The sequence below is a fragment of the Pseudochaenichthys georgianus genome, chromosome 22 (assembly GCF_902827115.2).
Source record: "Pseudochaenichthys georgianus chromosome 22, fPseGeo1.2, whole genome shotgun sequence".
Lineage (NCBI taxonomy): Eukaryota > Metazoa > Chordata > Actinopteri > Perciformes > Channichthyidae > Pseudochaenichthys > Pseudochaenichthys georgianus.
The window spans coordinates 14,629,449-14,653,642 of NC_047524.1; the positions used below are offsets into that span (position 1 = coordinate 14,629,449).

Sequence of the window (24,194 nt, forward strand, 5' to 3'; positions counted from 1 at the left end):
AGCTTTCTGAGCATCAATCCACCGCTGATTCCTCCAAAATTAAATTCCTGCTTTTGGCAAAACAGTATTAAAGGGGAAAAGCGGGACTTTTGGAGAAACTTGATAACAATTTGCTCCTCCACAGGTGCTCTTCCGTTTGGCTCTCACTGTTCTTTTGAACCAGATGCATGTGGTTGGTCCGTTTCCAAACAGCACTCGGCCTGGAGAAGGGTGGAAGGAGACGATCTTCTGGAGGAAAAAGACCTGCAGGGCGTCGCTCTGCAGAGCACACCAGGTTGGTTGCGTGTGTGTGTGTGTGTGTGTGTGTGTGTGTGTGTGTGTGTGTGTGTGTGTGTGTGTGTGTGTGTGTGTGTGTGTGTGTGTGTGTGTGTGTGTGTGTGTGTGTGTGTGTGTGTGTGTGTGTGTGTGTGTGTGTGTGTGTGTGTGTGTGTGTGTGTGTGTGTGCGCTAGGCTACATACGAAGTCTGTCTAGTCTAGTCTATCTTGTCCTTTTCTGATTATTCACTGTGGTGTGGAAAGATATAAGTGATATTGTTCTTTCCAGACCAAGGTAATAATGCCTTGTTTGTGAAAGCCTTGTTATATTAATGCCACATGGATTTACATTACATGTCCATGAAGAATTTATTGCAGAACAAATGAATGTTTAAAGAGCCCATAATAGCTTTATATTCAGTCTGATGTTACAGCTCCTTTCAGTTTTTATTTCTTTTATATGCAGCTGTGTCTGTTGGGAATGTATGGCTTTTAAAGTATACAAAAAACGTTTAAAACTATTTCTCTACTACTGATGTTCGTTTAAAATAAGCTTGTTGTGCTGGTTGGTGTTCTGCTGTGTCACATTTATTGTGCGCCCCAGGGCACTTCCTGTTTCTGCAGGTTAGAGAGAGTAACTCCCTACAAGAGGCGTCCATTCAGAGCCTTTCGTTCCCTCCGCCAGTCTCCACCTCTGCCTGCCAGGTCAGTCATTCGGACGGATGGTTTAATAACTGTGTTTATATATTTTTGTTCCCATTTTATTGCAGCTCATTCATAACTAAAGATTTTGTCGGTATGCTAACTTGTATTGTTTTTTCTGTACAGTTGCGTTTCTCTCTCTACTTGTACGGGGACTTCAATGGTTCTTTGCTGGTGGCCATAGAGGAGAATGGGACTAACACTGCACCACTGGTGTGGGAGAGAAGCGATCAGAGGACAGATGACTGGGAAGATGTTGCCCTGCAGCTGACCGGTCTTCATCATGAGTGCGTAAAATGAAATCAAAAGGGTAGAGGAGCAGATAATTGTGTCACGCTGACGTGCTACAGCTAGAGAATCAGACACGGTCTCTTGTGTATAAAGCTCATCCCCATCATCCAACCGTACCCACCTCTTCTTCCCCTTGATATTTAAATATGTTGACGTCAGGCTCTGCCATATTCCGATTTCCTTTTATCTCCATGTCAAGACAAAATGAGAACTTTACATTGATGTTAAGAAAGAAGAAAATAAATGCTGTTTCTACTTATTTTCTACCATCTGTCATACATGTGTTGTTATTTCATTTCTGTGGCCTTTCACATTATAAGACAAAACATGTAATTCTTTCTAAAAACAGAAATGGTTTGTTCTTTTTGTCCAGGTTCCACATTAAGGTGACAGCTGTGTGGGGAAAAGACTCTAATGCTGACATCGCTCTCGATGATATTGCCCTCGGAGCAGCCTGCTTTGAAACAGGTAGGCTGTTGCTAACATGCCATCATAAACTGTTACAGACCATAACAGAAACACCACCATTTAAATATGATTTAGCACATTTGTGGCTATTATAGTATTAAAAGAATATAAATAAAATATATTGTTAAAGGTATTTCACATGCTACGTAAAGAGAAGGTTTGAATCATGGAAAATAAAGGCAAATTGGGCTGCTTAAGTCATACTTGATGACTATGACCTGTCGCTACTGTTATCTAAAAATATGTTGAGATACTTCTGTCCAACTGTTGTTGCTGAAGATGCAGATCTAAAACACATATTTAGTTTGTTCATAAGAAAACTCCTGCAGAGCGTCTTTAACTTAAAATGTGTGGCCACAGAGACCACTGCACAGACTTGCTTATTAAACTGTAGAGCTAATACTGCTCAAATAGTTTATCCATCTTATATACTGTATGTAACACTGTGTCTCTCCTTATTACGTTTAGAATGATCTGTACTCTTTATGAAAGCAGAATCGTATTAATGAAATGTAGAGCAGAGAGTATAGTGTAACTGATGACTGCCGTGTGTCGCTCAGCCCTGCAGCAGTTATTTATTTGATGCCAATTGTATTTGAGATGTGGCTTGCCATCATTTAATTCTGCTGCAGATGCAGTACCGCAATATAGCAGGAAACATGTGTACTCACATTCATTTGTCAGAATCATTATACTTCATTTATTTTCCATTCTCTCAAACACGCAGAACGTCATTTTAAAAATCGTTTTCTCCTCTTTTCAAATTTTCCAGGTAGGATTTTATCAATTAGTATTGTGATAAAGTTGAAACACATATTACATTTGACTCTGGTGTATCAGAGGGAAAGGTCTGTTGTGTGTGTGTGGTCGCGGTTTGACTAAACAGGAACAGTTTCTGGTATCAGCTCTGGATCCAATTTTACTTTAATAGTCCATAACTCAGTTTCAAGTTTCCCCCATTGACATTTTGAGATCTTGATGGGGAGACTTGCATGCTTTTATGGTGTTGAAACGATTGTTAGGCTGATGTTGTTTGAGTGAGCTTGCATTGGCGATGATATCGCTGTGGACATCTGGTCTTGGATTGGACAAATTGCAAACAGCTCTAAACCTTTATCTTTGACAGAAACTGCATTAACTTAAACCATGAAAATGGACAATGTTTACTATAAGCTAAGTAAGAAATACATAGTGTTTTCCTGCTCAGGAAATGTGTCGCTATTCATCCAAAACACCCATCCTCGAGTCTAATTTATGCTTTAGTGAAATGCGGATGTTGACGGGCTCATTGTCTCTCTTTCTCCACACCTTCCTTTTCTGTTGCTTCCTGTCTCTCCTCAGATTTGAACTCCCTCCTGCCCATGGCGGACTTGGAGGATTTCTTAAGCCCTCTTCCAGAGCCTTCAGCCTCAGGTACTGTGATACCTTGTGAATTGTTTAAGCCTCCCTAGTGTACCATGTCTTTATAATCCATTCTGCATGCAGAATTTACATACCAGGTGGTGGATTGTACACTTGCGATTTCCTGTGACGCTTGAAGCTTTATCTAGCATATCAGTTGACCTGGGCTGGTAATCCACTCTGCATGCAGCGCTCGCATACCAGGTGGATAATGCAATTTCCCCTGACCCTCCTTGACGTTGTGCTACATGTGTGTACTGTTTCCCAATGTTTATCTTTTTCTCACGTATATATCTTTCCTCCAAGTGTATTTATTGCTGGTAAATATACAGTACCTTTATTTTACCCAATCAGAAATCACCCACCAGCTAATGTAAATGTTTGTTTGGTTGTCTCTAGAGGTGTCTTTGATGACATGGTTGTTTAACTCATGCGGTGCCAGCGGACCCTACGGTCCGACCCAGGCCCAGTGTGACAGCACCTACAGGAACAAAAATGTCAGTGTCACTGTGGGGAAGGAAGACCCTTTAAAAGGAGTCCAGATGTGGATGGTACCAGCTACGAACAGATACATGTAAGTGATGGAATCGTGGCTTTAATCTACCTGAGCTGTAAGGTGGAAATCAAGAGGCTGGTCAGTTATTTGTTTAAGTTGTTAAATAACGATTTTATATTGTTCCTATTGTCAACAAATCCCAAGAAAATATGAAAAATCTACAAATAATATTTTGTCTCCCTAGTCAAAGCCTGATGTTGCTTATACTTCTGTGCCATACATTTGTATAGTTGTGCAGTTGTACTGGATGATGCATTTTTTATTACAGTGAAATTGGGTATTCCAGTTTACTAAAATAAGACAAGGCAAGGCAAGCAAAATATAACTTGTTTTTTTCTAAAAACTGCCATGCCCAGGTTATATAGGAAATAACTGAGATTTTATATCTTAAAGGTGTGGTGTTTGAGCTTAAAAAAAAACAATATCTATCCACAACTATAGAACATGAGGGTGTGAGCCACAGACAGGGTAGGGTAAGTCAGAAATGATTGCGATACAAACTTATGATTTGTTGGTTTTATTTTTGACAGTAAGAAAAGACAGTGTTGTTATTTAGGTACAGTTATACATGATGTCAGAGTTTCAATGTTGTTTAAATTTTTCTGAATGCCCTGAATAGTTAATTTGTATTAGCTTTAGTCTTTGAAGAGTCAAGCTGGGCTCGGGTGACAGTTTAATGACCTGAGTGCTTGGGCTCTAAACTTTCCTGGCCATGCTCAGTGTAACTGATTATCGTCCTGCCAGATCAAGACTTCAAACAATTAGATTGTCTTTGTCAGTCATGGGACCTCATTATCACGCTCACCAAATGAAATGAGGCAACAGAAAAGTGGCTTAATCATAGGATCCACAGGGCGTTTAATTACTTTGGTTAGATAACACACAGCAGTACTTCATGCCGGTACTAACACACAGTGTCTGTTTGTAAGAGCAAATCTTTACAAAACAGCGATTGACTGTTTCTTCTTTTGTGTGAAAATATATCTGCCTGATAACTGCATTGCAGTGTCTCCATGTAGTGTGTTATATTCTTTGGAACCAGAAAGCAATCTCTTTCAGTCACAGAATTTAAAACCCCATTATCTCCCTCAGGATCTCTGCTTATGGGGCTGCAGGAGGGAAAGGAGCAAAAAACCACAACAAACGCAACCACGGGGTCTTCATATCGGCCATATTTCCTCTGGAGAAAGGAGATCTACTTTACATCTTGGTGGGCCACCAGGGAGAGGATGCATGCCCCGGGGTGAGTAGGGTGAAGTCCAACACGTTCTGAAAGGTTTTATTGAAGTTTGTGACAATCCATTGGGATATCGTTTGGAGACAAGAAAGTGACCTAGATTAAAATAATCTCTGGTTTCATTGTTCTGTGATGATGGCTTCTCTCTCTGAAACTCAAATCTCCCTCTCTCCTGCTGTGTAGAGAAATCCCCACACTCAGAGGATCTGCCTGGGAGAGTCTTCAGTGATTGAAGACAACGTCGGCGAAGAGGCTGGAGGGGAGTGGGCTGGAGGAGGAGGGGGGGGAGGAGGGGCCACCTTCATCTTTAAGGTGAGGGTTTAAGTTCTGCATATCGTTTCTGTGGGTTTTCTTCATATATCGTGTGGATTAGGTGTACATAGTGATGATCAAAAATGTCTGCAGGCATATTGAAACAATTTATCATTCTAATCCACGGGTTTAAGTATAGATTGAACACGTCGGAGGGCAGTTTTATCAATATTGCACAAGAAAAACTACTTTTGTAAAAACATCAACACGTCAGCAATTCACTTTTCTCCGGGCTACCAAAATCAACCACCGCCAAACTACAAATGGTTCAAAACACAGCTGCCAGAATATTAACCAGAACCAGAACCAGAACATTTGATCATCTCACCCCTGTTCTCATTTCATTGCATTGGCTCCCGATTCACATAAGATCTGACTTCAAGATGTTACTATTAACCTTTAAAATGGCTCCCACGATCACATAATGCAAGTCTCCTTTCCATCCCCAGAATAAAATCATCCGTAGGTGGCAGATCCGTTTCATTCCGAGCACCTTCCCTTTAGAATCGTCTACCATTTCAGATCCGCAAAGCTATTTTCGTAGACTCCTTTAAAAGCAAACTCAAAACTCATCTCTTCGCATCTGTCATCCTTGTAAACTAATTTTCATCACCTAGTTTCGGCGAATCATTACCATCACTTCAGTCACATGCTTTTATCCCATGGCAATACTAATGTTGAGGTATAATGTGGTATGTTTTTAGAATTGTTATGCTATGACGTTTGTATTTTGTTTTTGTCTTTGCTTTTGTTTGCTTTGTACAGCCCTTTGACACATTTGTTGTGATTTTGAAATGTTATTTGTAAGATGGGGCGGGGGGAGCTGGTCCCGTTGCTGATTGCAGCTGGCGGGGGAGGGAATGCCTACATGGAGGACCCAGAGTCCAGTCTGGACCATATCCCGCTGGAGCAGTATGAGAACAGCACCATCGCTCCCAGTGCCAACGGTAAAACTGGTGCCGCAGGTAATATAAAACAAGACATTCTTACACCACTGTGGAGGCATGTTTGTTTACAGGGCTGACTAAACCTAAGAAAATTAAATCTACCAGACATTCCCTGATTGACTTTGCCTTGGTTTGGAAATATTCGTTCTTTGTTTGTTATGCTAACAATATTAAATCAAAATCTGATATTCTTGTTGTTTATTTTGGCAATCCCAAGAACTTGCAGTCCTGTTAGAAGCTTTTCTCTTTAATAGAAACCTGTTTCAATGAAAACAGTGAGGGCTGGAAGTTATTTGTACAAACACAAGCAGGTTTTTGGTAATTCTCTGATTTTTAGAAAGTATTTTGGGGCATTAGAGATGACAGGAAAAGATGGCATAGAGATTGTGAGCGTGCAACGTTAGGACCAGCCGAGTCGAGCCAGGAATGTTTTGCGGTTCATGTGGGTTTTTGTGATAATATGAACCATAGACAATTTAGAAACTACAGGTTATTTGTTATTGAACTTTATGGAATGGAATATGCTTTTAAGGTCAGCAATAATTTACCATTTATTGCCAGTATTACAGGTAATGACAAATTTGACCCCAAAAGCCCTTTGTAACTGGAAAGGGGGATGGGGTAAGAGCAACAGTGTTTTATAAAAAAGCTGTAGAAGAGTTTCTTACACAGACATTTTATAAAACCTTCAAATCAAACTGTTGGTGAACTGTTTGGAAATGTGCAGGCACAAAACGTACCTGGCAGGTGATTGGGAGAACCATCTGTCAATCAAACTCGGTCAGTAGAAGATGAAAAACATCTTCTCCATCGAGCCTCGTTCAACTTATTACTCTCACATGGTCATACTGTCATATGATATAGAGAAAACACAAAACGAGGATAATATATTACACGCAGTAAAAATGATTTATGAAATATTAAACTTAAGTTTGGCTTAGCACAGATAGGTAAAAGTGTCACAGTTAAAAATGTGCTCTTGACTTTCTTGTTAAACTCTGGAATGTCAGGTGACAACAAGTTTATCTAATAGGTAACATAAAAACCTGCCCGTGGAGACAAGTTGGTCCAAGGCCATGAGAGGGTTGTTTGCACACACACACACACACACACACACACACACACACACACACACACACACACACACACACACACACACACACACACACACACACACACACACACACACACACACACACACACACACACACACACACACACACACACACACACACACACACACACACACGCACTGAAGGAGAGCACATGTTGGTTGGCCTGTGGATAATGGGATCTTTCTGGATCGTATTTCTAGTTTCCTCTCAGGTTGAAGACAGACATATATGGTCTCTATTTGCTCCTGGAAACGCCTGAGGGAACGTTCTCACTAAATCCCCTCTGACGTACTCAGTCTCAACACAGACCATCTATCGGCGCACTACTTATTGAAACCTCTGTGGGTTTGCTTAGATAAACATCTGAGTGTCAGGGGAAATATGCTGCTCTAAGTAGAGGAGGTGTGTGTGGATATGTTGGTGCGTGTGCAGGGTTGGGAGGGTTACTTTGTAAATGTAATCAGTTACTGATTACTGAATACATGGCTCTGAAAGTAATCTGAATACAGTTACAGTTACGTGTCTTAAAAACGTAATCAGATTACTTTTAGATTACTTTTGGATTACTTTCTTTTTCCATCACAGATAGATGGGTATGTTTTGGTGTACATGAGACACAAAAAGCAAAAGGAAACTGAACGTGTTTTACTGTTTTAATGGCTTATCAAGAGCACAACTGAAACATAACATCTGAAACAACATAATACTTTTTGGGGATGCAGCTTGGGATGTGAGGAGTGAGGGACACGGCTTAGAACTGGCGTGTCGGCTTCTGCAGGACATGAATTAAAATGTCGAACTCAGACTTTATTTTAAGGAAATTTCGGCCAGGGGTTTAGAGCTATATTTGTTTAAGCACCGGATTGGCAAAACAGGAGAGTGTGTGCACCAGTCTGCCTTGATCTATGTATTCATGTCTGTGACACTCACAGTATCCCATCTGCTGCCCACAGCTGTTTTATAGAAGGAAAACCTCCTTCACTTCATGAAATCTCTGCAGCACCAGGAGGCAGCGGGAGGGTTAACTCAGCCTCTGAGAAAAGGAGCTCGCAGTGCCTTCCACGCACCGCCTTCACTGTGTTTACCTTCAGAATCATTAGAAAGGCTAAAGAGCGGTGTGGCTGATGTGTTTTAACCACACACACCTCTACAAACACACACACACACACACGCACGATTTAAACGCATACTTTTGTATGTTTCGTTGTTATTGTTTCACTGAGCGGACCCGCAAATGTTTTGGTCCATCTCCGGCGGTAATAGGTTTTGTGCGCTGTGATGATTCGGCTGTATCTTTAGTAATGAATATTAAATGTTGTGAGGAAATCTTTCCACCAATAATTCCAATAAGTAATCCAAAATGTATTCACTTCAGGTTTGCGAAGGTAACTGTAATCAGATTACTCGTTTTTTCAAATGTAACGCGAGCTGAATACAGTTACTTGATTTTTGTATTCTGATTACGTAACGCCGTTACATGTATTCCGTTACAACCCTGCGTGTGTGTATGTGTGTGAACGGTGTCTGGCAATGTTGAAACCGGCCATCACACATTATCATGCCTTGCATTGCACAATTCGATAAGGCGTTAGAGCTCCGCTGGACATGTGATTTGCTGCCATCGGCAAAGATTACTGGGCTTGATCAGCTGGTGGATAACCTGTGGACTGTTTTCACGATTATTAACTATAGACATTACATAAGAAGCAGATGTAATTACCATGAAGTGTGTGGTATTTGTTATCATTTCTTTGCTGACCTCACCTTGTGAAGTGTTTAGTTTTAAGGAGAAAACTTCATTCATATTATGATTCATACATAAATACGTTGATAAAGTAATATCAAATAATTGTGTTCTTTTGTTGCTCTTGTGTCCCTGAAGGTGGAGGTGGTGGCTGGAGAGACAGTCCCGGTCCTCACCTGAGGGCGGGGAAGTCTCTGGTGGAGGGAGCTGAGGGGGGGTCCTCGTGTCCCATCGCCACGTCCAAGCTCAGCTGGTCCACCTACGGGGGGTTTGGAGGTGGGGGGGGGGGCCTGTACAGCTGGAGGAGGGGGAGGAGGTTACAGAGGTAATCAGTCCTTAAATGGAAATCAGTTTTTAATTTAAGATCACTTCCTTTCTTTAAAGACAAGCTATTAAACTCATTTTGAGGAGAAAATGTGTCATTTGTGTGGCATAACTCTCTCTCCTTGAAGGAAAGCTGATATATAAAGCATCATTAATTCCTTTCTAGTCTTTTGACTGTTTCCGAACACAAATGACTCGAGGATCCCCCCCTCATTTTCAAACGAACCAAAGTTTAGCATAATGTCACTGTCACATTTATGTACAATTTTGCAATGTTGTGAGTGATGTCACAAACGTCCATGCTTTGGGATTAGACAGTTTGTTAGTTAGTTGCAATCAAGTCAGACATAATAATTATACATTTTTAGTTTGTTTATTTCTTTGTTTTGTCAGATTGTTAGAAACAGCAGGGTGGAAGAGCTTAATATTATCATCCACCAATCAAATCTCCCAGTCTTTCAGCTTTTTGTCATTGAGAATAATGTGTGCCATGCAGTGTTTTTTTGTAAACAGTGGAGTCAAGCTGATGTGCATGACGTGTCATTGATTGTCATGACGTTTTCTTTTAATACTAACCAATGAGTTCACAACACACATTTGTGGCAGGGGGTGACGCTGCGCTGACGGATGAGATCACAGCTGACGGTCAGAATGGGATCTCCTTCATTCATCCGATGGGAGAGATTTTCCTCCAGCCTCTGGCAGGTGAGACTGACATGTGAAATGTTACACGGCAATGATGTTTATACTGATAATGGTGAGAGAAGCTATTAAGTGAACCTTCAATTAAGACGTGTTTTTGTCAAACCAAATCAGAATACAGTTACATTCCATAAGGTGGACTAGATCAGAATAGAAACTACTTTAATGGCAGAATGGAATAGAGAGCAATTCCATCAACGAATGAAGACCATGAGATGAAGTTAAAAGCTCAAGAAAAAGCTAGTTTTTTATTGGTCAAACTCTGATAAAATACATAGAATACAACAAGGGGAAAAGAAAAGAGAACTTGACAGTGAAAAATTAAAAATGTCAAAGCCCTCAAGGAAACTAGTACGTTTTCTTAGGTCAAGCGAGGATGAGAAAAGCAAGGAATAAACTGTATTGCAGAGTGAAATAGTGCAAAGGTAGCACGTGTTTCTACTGATAAAGCCCATGAGATGCAGTTAGAATTGAAATAAGAAACGGATTGAGTAAAAAGCTGGTAGGTGTGTATTAAATCAAATGTTTAGTCAAACAAGAGTGGAAAAACATCTGAAATCAATAAGTAGATAATAAATTGTGTGTTTACATGTTCTTGTTTGTTTCCAACTATCTGTCTGAACATTTAAGCCTACACATATGCACATTGATATATGTAGTGTAGTTTTCTTGTGAGGCTACCATCTGATTCTCATTATTTAGCGGGAGGAAGAGAAAGGCAGTTGACTAATTCACAGCCTCATGTAGCTCGTTGCCCTCTGCCCCAGCAGACGGCTTCTCATGTGAAAGACGTTGTTGTTGCTGTTGGTTTTCTGCCAGCCGACGCTCTCAAACGCAGCGTCTGCCCCCGCAGTTTTCAGACATGAAACACATCCAAAGCGAGATACAAACAAAGGGATTAACTTAAAAGCTTATTATTGAATTATTCCTGTAAAGTAGTTAAATTATCTTGCCTCAAATTGAAGCATGACGTTAAATATGACACACATATTCTCCCTATTTTCATAGTTTATATCAAGATACAATGGTCACAGATTAGAGTTTTGAGACACATTTGAATACAAGCACATACTAGGCTTTACACATACAGACATAAATGCACAACAAGTGTCCATATTCATTGTAATGAAGGATCATAAACAAGAATGCAACTGTGTGGCTCATTCATGTGTTTTGTATATTTGTTCGACAACAATTAAGCTTGATGGCACGGAGGGAAAACCATCTGCCTTTGGCTGCACAAACAATAATTCAATGCATGCGATTTGTTGACAAACAGCTACATATACAATATCACCTGACCTTGTTGGTCTATCCTGCAAACTCAATTGCTTGTGCATGCAGTTTCTGTTTCCTGGCATTCATGGGTTTATGTGTGTGTACATTGTTCCCTGTAGCCATGGAGAGCCACGGCGAGTGTGAGATCAAGGTGCAGCTGAACTGCAGCCACTGTCAAACGCAGAGCTGCAAACGAGATGAAGACACTCACCTCATCCTCTGTTTCTGCGACGACGACGATGAAGTCCTGGCCAACGACAACGTCACATGTGTCGGCACCTTAGGTATATAATTACCAACCAAAAAACACTTTTTTCTCTTGGATTTTGGCCATAAGTCATTAAAAGCTTGTTTTAAAGGTCTCGTATTATACTATGTTTAGGCATATATTATAGGTCTCAGATATATAGAAAACATGTATATGAAGTATTTTGCTCAAAATACCAAACAGATCACCCATTCTAGCCATGCCTCATACCCCTCTATTTCAGCCCTGTTAGAGAAACGCTGATTCTGGGTCTGTAGCTTTGCAAAAAAAAAAAAGTGAAAAGAAAAAGGAGGGGGAGCTTATACATGCTCATGCAGGAGAATTCTACCCAGATACTCAGCTAAACGCTGCCGCGATTAAACACCATATTATGTACCAAACCACATCAAGGATTATTTCTGAAACGGTATGGAGCTCAAATGCTTTTTGTCTTGCGTGTTTACCACAAGGTGAGTACCTTTTTTATATCCTGCTTTTTTACACATGCTCTCTCCAGTACAGCGTTAGCTCTGAGTGTTAGCGATGCTTGCTAATGTAAACAAAGACCATATTACCTCCAAAACACATCGCGCATTGTTTCTGATAGCGACGTTTCTGATAGGGCCGTCAGTCTAAAGCCAGACAACATTTCGGATATTACGTCATATCGGCATCAAATCTGGATCAGCTCCCTTATACCCCTGTTTTAAGAGATATGGGTACGGAGGAAAAGTGAGAAGGTTGTATTTTCTGACACTTTGTGAGTTCCCTTACACACCGGGGACATATTTATGTATAAAATACATCAAAAAGTGTATTTTGCATGATAGGGGACCTTTAATGTCTAACAATATCCCATAAACACATAAAACATCTAAAAGTTGTTTTGAACTTCACTAATCGAGCCCCCTCTCCCAGCAGCTCCTCTGGGAACGCCTCTGCAGGGCCACATGTCAACATCTTTGATCCTGGCGGTCGTGGTCTCCACCATCGCGAGCGGCATCGCGCTGATCTGCACCGGAGTCATCCTCAGTAAGAGACTCTCCCAGTTCTGTGTGCAGTCTATGCCCTCCACCTTCCACCGGCTGTGAGTGAGCGCATCTGAACGTACAGATGCTAACAGATGTTGCTGACAACAAAAACAGGAACAGCTTTTTGAAGTGTTGGTGTAAATGCCCTTTTCTGGCTCTGCGCCGGATGATTAAATGGGCTGTGGGATAGATATGGCTCTGAATGATGTGTTGCTGAGCACATATGGACACTTTTATTACAAGCACTTATTTCAGATGACTCTATTTCTGCTTCCTATAACATTTGTTTTGTGCCAAAGAGTGTGAAACAAGATAATACAGCAGACGGGAAGTGACATAATGGATATGATATGATATTTGGTGTTTATTGCCTACAGTATGATTGCTTTTATAGCAGCACAAAACAGTAGTAAGCATCTCACCGTGTCACTTAAATATATAAAAAAAAACATAGACTACTTTGACATTTACCCAGGAGGTTTCTCTCAGCTGGAGATGTGTTATGATGAGTGAGATTAGACAGCAGTAAATGTCAGCCTGTATGATTCAGTTGCTTAAGAAACAATCATAATTACATAACAATATGGGGATGTACACAGCTGTGATAAAGATAAGCCTTTTAGTCATTTTGAGAAGAACACAGTTTATCTTAACCCACAGGCATTGACTGTATGACACTAGGATATAGGAGTATAATAAGACTTGAGCTGTGGTACAGTAACGTTGTTTTTACACAAAGCACTGCCAGTAAGATTTTTTTTTTTTAAAAGCAGGCACAATTTGTCTGATTTCTGTGAGCTTAAACGAGTGGGCAGTCAGACAATCTGTAAATCTAGCTGTATTAACCGCAGACACTTTATATACAGTTTGTATGACATTGTAACAATACGATTTACGCAGTCATGTGCTATAATATAGGACGGTGAGGGATAATAGAGCTCATAAAACTTGTTTTTTGCACATTTCTCACCATTTTGACATCCATCAGCTGCAGATAATTAGGAAAGGAAGCCTGACATTTGGGTCCAACCATTAATCCTACAGTAGTTCCGATGTTTTCGTACAGCACATTCTCTCACCCTCGTCCTCTCGCTAACCTTAGTGAAAGTTCTGAATATTAAGTGAAGCTCAGCCGTAGAAGACTCACTCTTTCGTTCCCACACTCGGTTTTGGTAGATCTAAACTTCCTCAAAGAGCCTCCAGAGAAATCTGCACAGTGCTAGCTTCCTGTGAAATATCAGTCACACTTCCAGCTCTCTGGCTTTTTCGCTCTCTGATGAGACAACCAGGCACAGCGAGAGGCTTGGTGTTTTGACTGAGATGTTATATTTAAAAGTCCTGTAGGGAGAATGATGAATATGCAATTAATGATTAAAGGAGCAATATGGAGGGTTTTGCGTGACCAGAGCAAGTTCATGTCAGATTTACAGCAAAAGGAAACATCTTGATGACTGGGTCAATACAAATGTTTGATATGTATTGACCTTCAGGGAAGATTCCTAATGATTCAAGTGAGAATTTATCTGGTGAATTGATATCTTAACGCCATTGTTGGAGCAACACTTTTTTGAACACAGGAGAGGAAAATGAATCTGCATGTTACAAAGACAGGACATGTACTGACCTCACAGTCATCCTTCCCAGAGGAACCATGTTTTATTTTGGACACTAAAGCTGTTCCTTTACTATATAGAAAAGGGTATTTCAACATCATGTGTGATCACAGTGTATTTACTATCCAAGACATTTGTGTTATGGAGATTGTTGTAGGTTAGCTCCACATTACTTTATAATAGTACATTCTAGTGGCAGACTATAATAGGATTTGTTTTTGGAGAAGATGCTAATAGAAATGTATAAACTGCAGAGGGAAAACCCTGTTGGTCCTAAACAATGGTAGGATATGAGAAATATTGAATGCTGGGAATATGTGATGAAATTGTTATTCAAAACTACTTTTAGGAGATACATTTTTACATGGCAATTATTTTAGAGAAATATGGAATGGAAACATTTGAAGTATAAGTAGGGTGAGGACCAGCGAGGATGGCTAATATCAGTCATGAGATACATGGTATTTTCAGATCAAGGACTAGTATTGAAGAGGAATGGACAGAAAACAAGTGAGGTGTTAGTAAGTCAAACAAAAGTACAACAGATGTTCCAGTCACACATGTCTAATCAATATATCAGACATATTAATTGCAAAAAGGATGGTTATCTTGTTCATATAACCATTCATGAACAAAGAGCTGTTTACTACGTAACATACTCTTATAATTACCAAAGTTTAAACTTAGCTGATTTCTATGCAAAACAAATGAACAACTGTGACTTTCTCACTAACTGCACTGAGTGTAAATGTGTACATTTGCAAGTGAATAAATTAAATACAAAAAAAAAAAAATGACATTTTGCATTCAGCTTGCTTTGCGTTGCAGAACAGCACACCCACAGTACACACACCCTTCAGGTTAACAGTGTCTCTCACCTGAGCTCTCCCCCATGCAGGGAGGTAGTCTGTTCCCTGGGCGCCCCATCTGCTCCTCCTTCCCCTCCCCCTCCCCCTCCTACTCCTACTCCTCATTTTCCTCCTCAAACCACCCCTCCCAATCTTCCCAACCCCCCCCCTTCCCGAGTCCCTAGCATCTGCACCGGGCGATGGCTCGACGGCTCCTCTTACCTGCACGCAACACCCCCTCCCTGGCAGACTACCAACCTGCATCGGGGACGTGGTCTGCCTCCACGGCGGGTGAGTCCAAACTCACTGGCACAGACAGAGTAGGAGCAGTAACCAAGGAGAGGACATCCCACACGAACCTAAGTCCCTAAGAATGCTGTTTTTACATCCATAAGCATCATGAGATGCAGCTTGACCCTTCCTTGTGTTACTGCTCCTACAGTTAGCAGATCAGATAAGTTGCTTCTACAACTTATATGCAAGTGTGGGGTCCAGTGAGTGATTTAAATAAAACCTTCTCAGACTTTAAAGTAAAAGTAGCTGGTTGTCTTGTCTTTGTCTTCAGTGTGGTACCGCAGGAAGAACTACCTGCACGCAGTGAGGGGGCGTCTGCAGAGTCCAGAGTACAAGCTGAGCAAGATCCGCTCCTCCACCATCATGACGGACTACAACCCAAACTACTGCTTTGCAGGGAAGGCCGCCTCGCTCAATGAACTAAAGGAAGTACCGCGCAAGAACATAACACTTCTCAGGTAAAGCTAAATTACACACCATATTGAAATGTCAGGAAAAACACTCTACTCATGTGTCACTTGTGGGTTTTTTCCAGGGCTCTCGGCCACGGTGCATTTGGGGAAGTCTACGAAGGACAAGTCCTGGGGATTAGTGGCGATAACAGCCCCTCGCAGGTGGCCATAAAGGTCAGTGCTCACTCTGTAAGACACATGAGCACCAAGTTGCACCTAAATGTCAGATGATAGCACCTCCCCAGGAGTTACTTTCATTATACATAATCAACTAAACAGCCTCCCACAGGGGGGCTCCTGCCTCTTGGATCCAAAGGTCACACGGATGAATGAATTGAAAAGACAAGGTTTTTGTAATGTCTTTATTTAAAGAAGGTTTGTTTACCAACATAATGTGAACGTGTGTAAAGGTGGTTTGTGCTATGCAAAAATTAAATCACTTATTGTAAAACTGCAGACAAAGATTTATAAATGCAAAAAAGTTGGTCAATGCCCTTAATTACTTGGCTTAAAACCGACACAAGGTTAAAAAGGAATATCTGAGTGAGCTGCACAAAGGTCTGCTGATTTGGTGAAAGGATTTCTCTCCTCTGGACCATGGCACACTCACTAACACGTCTCCCTCCGATTCCTTCTGCTCCACAGACTCTCCCAGAAATCTGCTCTGAACAGGATGAAATGGATTTCCTGATGGAGGCTCTGATTATGAGGTGCTCCTCCATCCTGCACCTCACACATTGATTCACTCACTGCACCCTTCTTAAAGCACACCTGACATGTGTGAAGCAGCACTGTGCTCACATCATCAGACAGCAGCTGGCTCCTGAGTAACAGGAGATAACACCTGAGGCAAGATGGGAGACCTGACTCCCTTCAAATGAAACCTCTGCTATAGTGAAGAACACAGGCCCTGTCTGCAGGGGTTTTTTCATCTCAGGAAAGTAATTTTGAAACAGATAACTTAAATATAGTTTATGACCTGTGTGGTTTGTATAGGTAAGTACCAATAACAAGTCTTATTCCAAACACCTGTGGGGCATTTTTGCTTTATTAGATTCTTTATTGGTAGTTTAGAAAGACAAAACTCGATCAAGAACAAATAAGAGTTCCTTATTTATAATCAAGTAGTAGAGCTGAGATTACAGTTTATTATCACATATGTACAGAAGTTCATAAAAAATATATAAAGCCATTTTTTAAATCTGGATTTGGAGTGCACACAAGGAATCTATTCGGTCAGGACGAGTTTTAAAAAGTGTGCAAAAAACTGAACAGAGGAGTTATGTATGTAGATTTAAAGAAGCATCCTTTTCTCTCTCTTTTTCAATCTGTGTGCTAGTGTTTTGATCGTGTTAATCCCTTGCATGAAACTCTGAGTATTGAGCAGAAAGTGTAGCTTCATCTTGTTAAGGGTTTGCTGTGTGGTCCATCAGCTTTATCATTGGTCACCTTGGTGACAATCTGTGTGCTAGTGTTTTGATCGTGTTAATCCCTTGCATGAAACTCTGAGTATTGAGCAGAAAGTGTAGCTTCATCTTGTTAAGGGTTTGCTGTGTGGTCCATCAGCTTTATCATTGGTCCAAAAGTGTGAAAAAGATATCACCATTTAAAAAAAACAAGACACTGATGAGGACTGTCAGCTAAAAGATATAGATAAGTACATTGTTACACTATCACACTGCTTAAATCGCCATCAGCAATGGGAGGGAATAGTTCTAACTGAGCATGCAGAAAATAGATTTTACTAACTATTTTTTTACTTTATCTATGCTAAAAGTTCTGTCCCCCACGATGTTCCCTCGCAGACTGGTTAAAGCTTGAATTTGATTTATTAGAAATAAAACTTCATATATTTTAAGTGGATGAGGGACACATTCCTACTGCAATACTTTACTACAAAAGTAAACGTGAGTGAGGCACCTTTTAGACTTTGTATATATTCAATCTGAAGAAATATGTAAAATACATCACGACTATATTAAACATGTTGTTTAATATGCAGCTTTTCCCCAGCCAATGAGATCACAGCTGATGTTTCCAGGTGTTCAGCACAGTCTTCAAATCTACTGTAGGATCACGAAGCACCTGTCTTCTCTTTCCCTCATCTACATTGCCTTTTTCTTTCTCCTTCCAGTATATAAAGAGAGCAAACATAAACACACTGCACATTTTATATATAACACACACATTGCCGTCCTGCTAACCCAGGGGTTTTTACTGTTTGTCCATGCAGCAAGTTCAGCCATGACAACATCGTGCGCTGCATCGGTGTCAGTCTAAACATCCTGCCACGCTTCATCCTGCTGGAGCTGATGACCGGAGGAGACATGAAGAGCTTCCTGAGAGAGAACAGACCACGAGCTGTACGTCTAAACGACACCCTCCTGTCTGTGTGTGTGTGAGGTGTGTGTGAGGTGTGGTACGCTAAACTGAGCTGTGCTGTGTCCAGGGCCAGACTTCTTACCTCACCATGCGGGAGCTGCTGCAGATGGCTCGAGACATCGCCTTCGGCTGTCGCTACCTGGAGGAGAACCACTTCATTCACAGGTTCAGATCCACACTGAGAGATCAGATTAAACAACATAACATAAACATTTTCAAGATTTTAGAATGTCCGTTCTACTGCAACAAAAACACTTGAAAAAGCATTATGGCATTAGATCTTCTTTTTTTTAATCCAGGAATGTATTTCTTTTTAACCTGATTATAAAATCAATATCAAGAAAATTCCGACATGTTTACATATTTATTCATTTGGACAGACTGTTGCATAATCAGCCAGACATTTTACATTTCCTGACCTTGTTTACTGTAAGCTCTAATAGTCAACATTTTCTTGCAGCAGGAAATGCTGCAGCTTTTAAATAAATAAGAAACGGCATGAGAATTGATTAATATTCATCTGTATACAAATCCCTTTAAAATAAATGTGGTTCCCTTTTAACAAGAAACCAAACCATAATCTATTGTTGAAAAATGAATATGGGTTTAGTGCCATCATGAAGATACATTTTCTGACAGATCCTGTGTTTTTCAGAGACATTGCTGCCAGAAATTGCCTGCTCACCTGCCCTGGACCAGACCGAGTGGCTAAAATCGGGGACTTTGGCATGGCACGAGACATATACAGGTTCGTAAGCTGAATTTGCATCGTCACACACTGCATGGCAGTCCGCATGAAAGCACACAGGATGACTTACGATGATGGAGGCAGCACTTGGCTGATGTAATAAATGGAGGACCGGTAGAAAAGCTATCTAATTATCCTCCACGGGGCCAGAATCAGAATTTACTTACAGAGGTCATGACCCTGTGGTACTGTGTTTACCTTCTCTTCTAAACAGATGATAAATGAACATTCCTAAATCTGATTGTTTTGCTTTTCTCATATCACAGAGCCAGCTATTACAGGAAAGGTGGTCGTGCAATGCTGCCCGTTAAATGGATGCCACCGGAGGCCTTCATGGAGGGAATCTTCACCTGCAAGACTGATACATGGTATGGATACTTAACACATAATATCAAAAGAAGTAAGAAAGAGAAACAGTTTTTAATGGCGTTTTCCTCCCTCTTTTATTTAGTTTACAACCTGTTATTTAATGTATGTTACTTTAAACTGGCGAAAATGTAGGTCTTTGATAAATGCTGAATATTATGTGTTCAGGCTAATTGCTTTCACTCCAACAATTCCAACATCTAAAACCAGATGAAGCCGATTTTAATTGAAGATGTTTCCTTCTACCCATGTCAAAACATTCTGACAATTATCCCAGCGCCTAATTGCAGCTGATGTAAAAGCCTCTGTGCAATCAGCGAAACACAAAATGCAAAGATGGAAATCATTTTACTACTAAACAAAACCACTAAGACGTACAAAGAAGTCGGCAACATTATGCTCAGTGTGAACATCTTCACAAGACAAAGGAGTTCAAGACACAAAACTGAACAAAGTGCGCAGTGAGGGGAAACATTCAAACTGCTTTTGACAAAATAAGTCAAATATTTAACAAATTTCACTTTTAAATGGTGGAAGAAATGTTTGTTTACAGATAAAGTCTGAACTTTGTAAACAGAATTTTTATGTGGAGGCGGCGATCAGAGTCAAACTTTGCGGTTGGAATATTTTCAGGACAGATTTGACCACAGAGAAGTGAAACACTGATTTGTTTCACCAATCTTAAAAACAGAAAGTTCCCGGCGGTGCTTTACGATGTTTGGATCCTACTGTCTGAAAACATTTTTGATAGTAACTGCGTGTGGTTCAGAACTCAGCCCCAATGAGAGTAAAGCCAACAAACATCAATCTTTTAAAAATAAAACCACATTAATACCTTGGAGGCTGATACAACAGATTTGGAAACAACAATTGCTTCTAACCAATGCAGGATTACATGCTGATGTCCTCTGAGGAGAGCAGGTCGACATGTGAAGCACAGTCAGTCAGAGTGAGCTGAGTTTCTGGTCTGTCTCTCCGCCTGCAGGTCGTTTGGAGTGCTGCTGTGGGAGATCCTCTCTCTGGGGTACATGCCGTATCCCTGTAAGACCAACCAGGAGGTGCTGGAGTTCGTCACCAGCGGAGGCCGGATGGATCCTCCCAAGAGCTGCCCGGGGCCTGTGTGAGTCCTGAGGGAGAAACAATAAAGAGAGGAGCCTGGGTGTGAAGTTAGAGCAGTTCACATCCAGCGTGGAGGCATGGATTCTGCATTCTTTAACACCTTTGAAAGGGAATTGATTCAACTTTCTGAAAGTTTTCCCTGCTTCTTATCTCAGAAGTAAAAAAGAGCATAAGGCCAGAAAAAATCAGGGAAGGAAAATAAAGTTGGTATGTCAAGAATAACTTTTGACCAAAGCTAAAGCAAGTAGTTCGATTTATACATTTATTTGAACAAATTGTTTTCCTCTAAGTACAAGAGTGATGTATAAGTAAGGACTTTTATGTTAGGAGATTATCTGATCGTATTACATGTACTTATTTCAATAGATGGTTCACATATACAGTTTGAACTGAAATATAAATAAAATTCTCTTCTTCATTTATCCGTTTTTTGGTTTAAAATAATAATTATTAATGCTTGTAATAATCACTTTGTGTTTATTCGTGTTATATATCATTTATTGTATAGTTTATGTATTTCTCTTGTTTTTTCATATATTGTAAATCACCTTGTAAATCATTTTTTTGTTTTCTGTAGCTATCGGGTGATGACCCAGTGTTGGCAGCACTGCCCCGAGCACCGGCCCAACTTCTCCACCATCCTGGAGAGAATGAACTACTGCTCTCAGGTATACTCTTTCAGATATATATACTCCTTTTTCCTTCATTTTGTTTTGTTTTGTAACCTTTCCCCTTCACTACTCTATCAGGACCCAGATGTGATCAACACCCCCCTACCAGTGGAGTACTCCCCCACATCAGAGGACGACAGCAGCACAATAATCCGTCCCTCTGACCACACCTCCTCCAGCCTCACTCCCCTCCTGGTGTCCCACCCTGTCTCCCAGTCCCCCTCCCCCCAGCTGGGTCTCTCCTCTCTGGGCCTTGGTGCCGCCCTTCTTCCCCCGCAGCCCACCAAACCCCGTCTGCTCCTCCAGAGGACCCAGCCCGTCCACCACGAGGTGACGTCCTGCCGCGAGGCTCTGGAGCCGTCCTGGGCCGTGCCTGTTCCAGCCCCCGGTCTGTCGGCAGGAGGCCACTGGCTTCAACCCGAGCCCCCCCACCACCGACCGTGCTCCAGAAACAGCTCTTCCTCAGGGAGCCAGAGGCTGAAGAACAAGACCAAGAACCTGTGGAACCCCACATATGGATCCTGGGTTCTGGAAAACCTCCGTGGGAAGAAAACACTAGCTCATACTCAGTCCATGCCACTCTCCAACTCCGCCTCCTCCAACTCTCAGGCCTTGGAGAGCAACGAGGCTGCGTGTGACCTCAGTCCTTCCTCGACACCGTCCCCTTCTTGTCAGGCTCAAGCGACTCCGAGCACATCCTCCCATAAGACCCCAACTGGTGGCACCACCAAAGCTGGAATGGATCTGGCTAAGTTACAGAGTTTCCCCTGTGGCAACGTCAACTACGCCTACGATGAGCAAAGCTACGAGGCGGAGAGCTTACTCCTGGTGAAGCTCAAAGCCCCAGAAGCCATCTCAAACACCAGCTCTGCCCCCAGTGTCTCCTCAGGGACGGGCCTGGGCCTGGCGCTGGGTCTCCCCCCCTCCTCCTCCTCATCCTGCATGCCCAAGCTGCTGCTGAAGCGCCACGCCAGCTACGGACACGAGGACATGAGGAGACACACCACAGCTGAGAAGCCCACACGTGACCGAGACTCAGGCTTCTCTTTGTCTGAAGACCTCAGCGTCACCCCCATCTAAGAAACCGCCTTCTGTTACAGGGATTTAGATTGATATAAAAATGAAATGTCCCCCCCAAAGCGCATTTTCTCACCAGCTGAGACTAAAGTGTTTCTGAGTATCTGGAACAAAAAGCATGACCACGAGGGATCCGACACAGTCTGAGAGCCACGACATCGAATTTATTAGAGCTCTGGGAATGCTGGAAAACACAAATATGCCTCTGCTCTGTGACAGCCAATGCTGGACTCAGAGCTCCTTCCTGGACTTCTGGTAGCTAAACACTGGACGACAAGATGCTTTCGCTTGTCCACATTAAATAACTGCTGTAAATGGACTCCTTTTCTACCTTTTATGTTTTCGTTTTTTCATGAGAGCTTTTGCTGTAATAAATGTTGCATAATTGTAAACCATTTGTTGGAATTTGTAGTAATCAGTGTAGGCTACAGTAGGACCGTAACATGCAAAAATATTGAGCCATTGGGAAGAGAATCGCCTAACGTGTGTTTTTGTTTGAGAATGTTTAATTTCAGAAGTGTGTTATTCAGAAAAGGCTCTAATTACTAAAACAGTTTCATTTAGAATTGTATGCATACATCAGAACACTTCTGTGTTTCGGATTTTCTTCACCCTACACAATGTGAAAACACATACTTCAAGTATATTGCAATAACATGTCTCTGCTGTTTTCTCTCAACACAAGGTCTACTTACTTGGCGTTCCTAATGCTTGCCCAGCAGATGGGAGCTTGCTGAGTTTTCCGTGGAGGTGATTTAGTTAAGTAAAGAAAGTTCACTTTTAAGATAAAACTCAAGAAATGTCTCTGCTACCCAAAAATAGTGATGCACTTAAACTGCTTTACATTTCAGATAGTGTGCGGATTAAACCAACAAGATATTATGTTTTATTGGTGAGCTTCAGAGAAACGAGCAGATATTTCAAGGGTGGCTGTTTTCCAATTCCCTAGTATTTATGCTAAGCTAACCACTTGCTAGCTGTAGCTACAAACTACTATGAAAGTGGTTTCTATTCTCATCCAAAACGGCATATTTTCCATAAAACAAATCGCCTTATATAGTTTTAAAATTGCTTTTGTTAAGTAGTGACTTGATTCCTGTATAGTCAATGATTAAGTGGAGCTGAGAAATGTTTGCATAAATGTATTATTTTTTCTGATATTTGTTACTGTTCTCTGCTCTGTCCCCATATTTACTTGGACTCATAAATGTATAAGTGTGTAGAACGTGATGACCATGCAGCTGTGGAGATATTTTTGTACTCACTTCGTACACTGGACTATCCCATTTGCATTTGTAGCTGTATTGTTTTTTTCACTTGTGTTAATGATGGATCTGTAGTTGATCACTGCCATTAAATACTGCTGCACTGCATCTGCTGATGTAGTGCAGGTAGTACCTATGTTTACTCAGCAGGGGGAGGTATTCAGATATACCAAACGTGCTGCTGCGGGTATCTCAGTTCATATTATTCAAAGATTATTCAGTATTTATGTTTCTTATTTAATCGATTGTGTTTGATACGTGTCTTTATTTTCATCCTAAACATTTATTTTGTAATATGTTGTGTGACTGGTTACATTTATATAAGGGTTATTTAGGCTTACTGTATGTGTTTATGCTCAGGCCTTCTGATATTAGTGAGAGATGTTCTGGTTGCTCTTAATTCCACTTAAAATTAGAAAAGGTGACTCACCAAAAGGCTGACTATCTTTTTCTAAAGTCACATTTTTAGCTAGAGATGTGTGCCATTAAAAAAACATTGGTTAATGTGGAATTTATTTTACAGAGAAAGACAAATCCATCTGTGTCTTGCTCACAGTGTATATTCTTGGCCTGGTGCATTTTATTTCACACTTATTCAAAATGTTTTTTCTTCTGTATTCTTGAAGTAGCTGACGGTGTTATGCCTCAACCAAAAATGCAAAGATATTCTATGCAAAACACTGTATTTCACACTTTCCTCTAACCTTACTGTGCCCCAAATAAATCAACATATATTGATCGTATGTGTG

General features: G+C 41.1%; 1 protein-coding gene across 1 annotated transcript in view; it reads left to right on the plus strand.

The window, feature by feature from the left end:
• The window catches only part of ltk (leukocyte receptor tyrosine kinase), a 61,161-nt gene extending 37,007 nt beyond the window's left edge, over positions 1-24,154 (plus strand). Inside the window, 24 exon segments of the mRNA XM_034111665.2 lie at positions 125-274; positions 860-960; positions 1,084-1,244; positions 1,622-1,716; positions 3,058-3,129; positions 3,517-3,691; positions 4,766-4,916; positions 5,094-5,222; positions 6,031-6,187; positions 9,167-9,306; positions 9,308-9,353; positions 9,959-10,057; positions 11,452-11,616; positions 12,501-12,611; positions 15,637-15,823; positions 15,901-15,991; positions 16,463-16,527; positions 18,051-18,180; positions 18,267-18,364; positions 18,855-18,947; positions 19,214-19,315; positions 20,299-20,433; positions 21,010-21,100; positions 21,182-24,154. Coding sequence (XP_033967556.1) covers positions 125-274; positions 860-960; positions 1,084-1,244; positions 1,622-1,716; positions 3,058-3,129; positions 3,517-3,691; positions 4,766-4,916; positions 5,094-5,222; positions 6,031-6,187; positions 9,167-9,306; positions 9,308-9,353; positions 9,959-10,057; positions 11,452-11,616; positions 12,501-12,611; positions 15,637-15,823; positions 15,901-15,991; positions 16,463-16,527; positions 18,051-18,180; positions 18,267-18,364; positions 18,855-18,947; positions 19,214-19,315; positions 20,299-20,433; positions 21,010-21,100; positions 21,182-22,183 — 3,746 coding nt within the window. The 3' untranslated portion in view covers positions 22,184-24,154.
• The last annotated feature ends 40 nt before the right edge of the window (positions 24,155-24,194 follow it).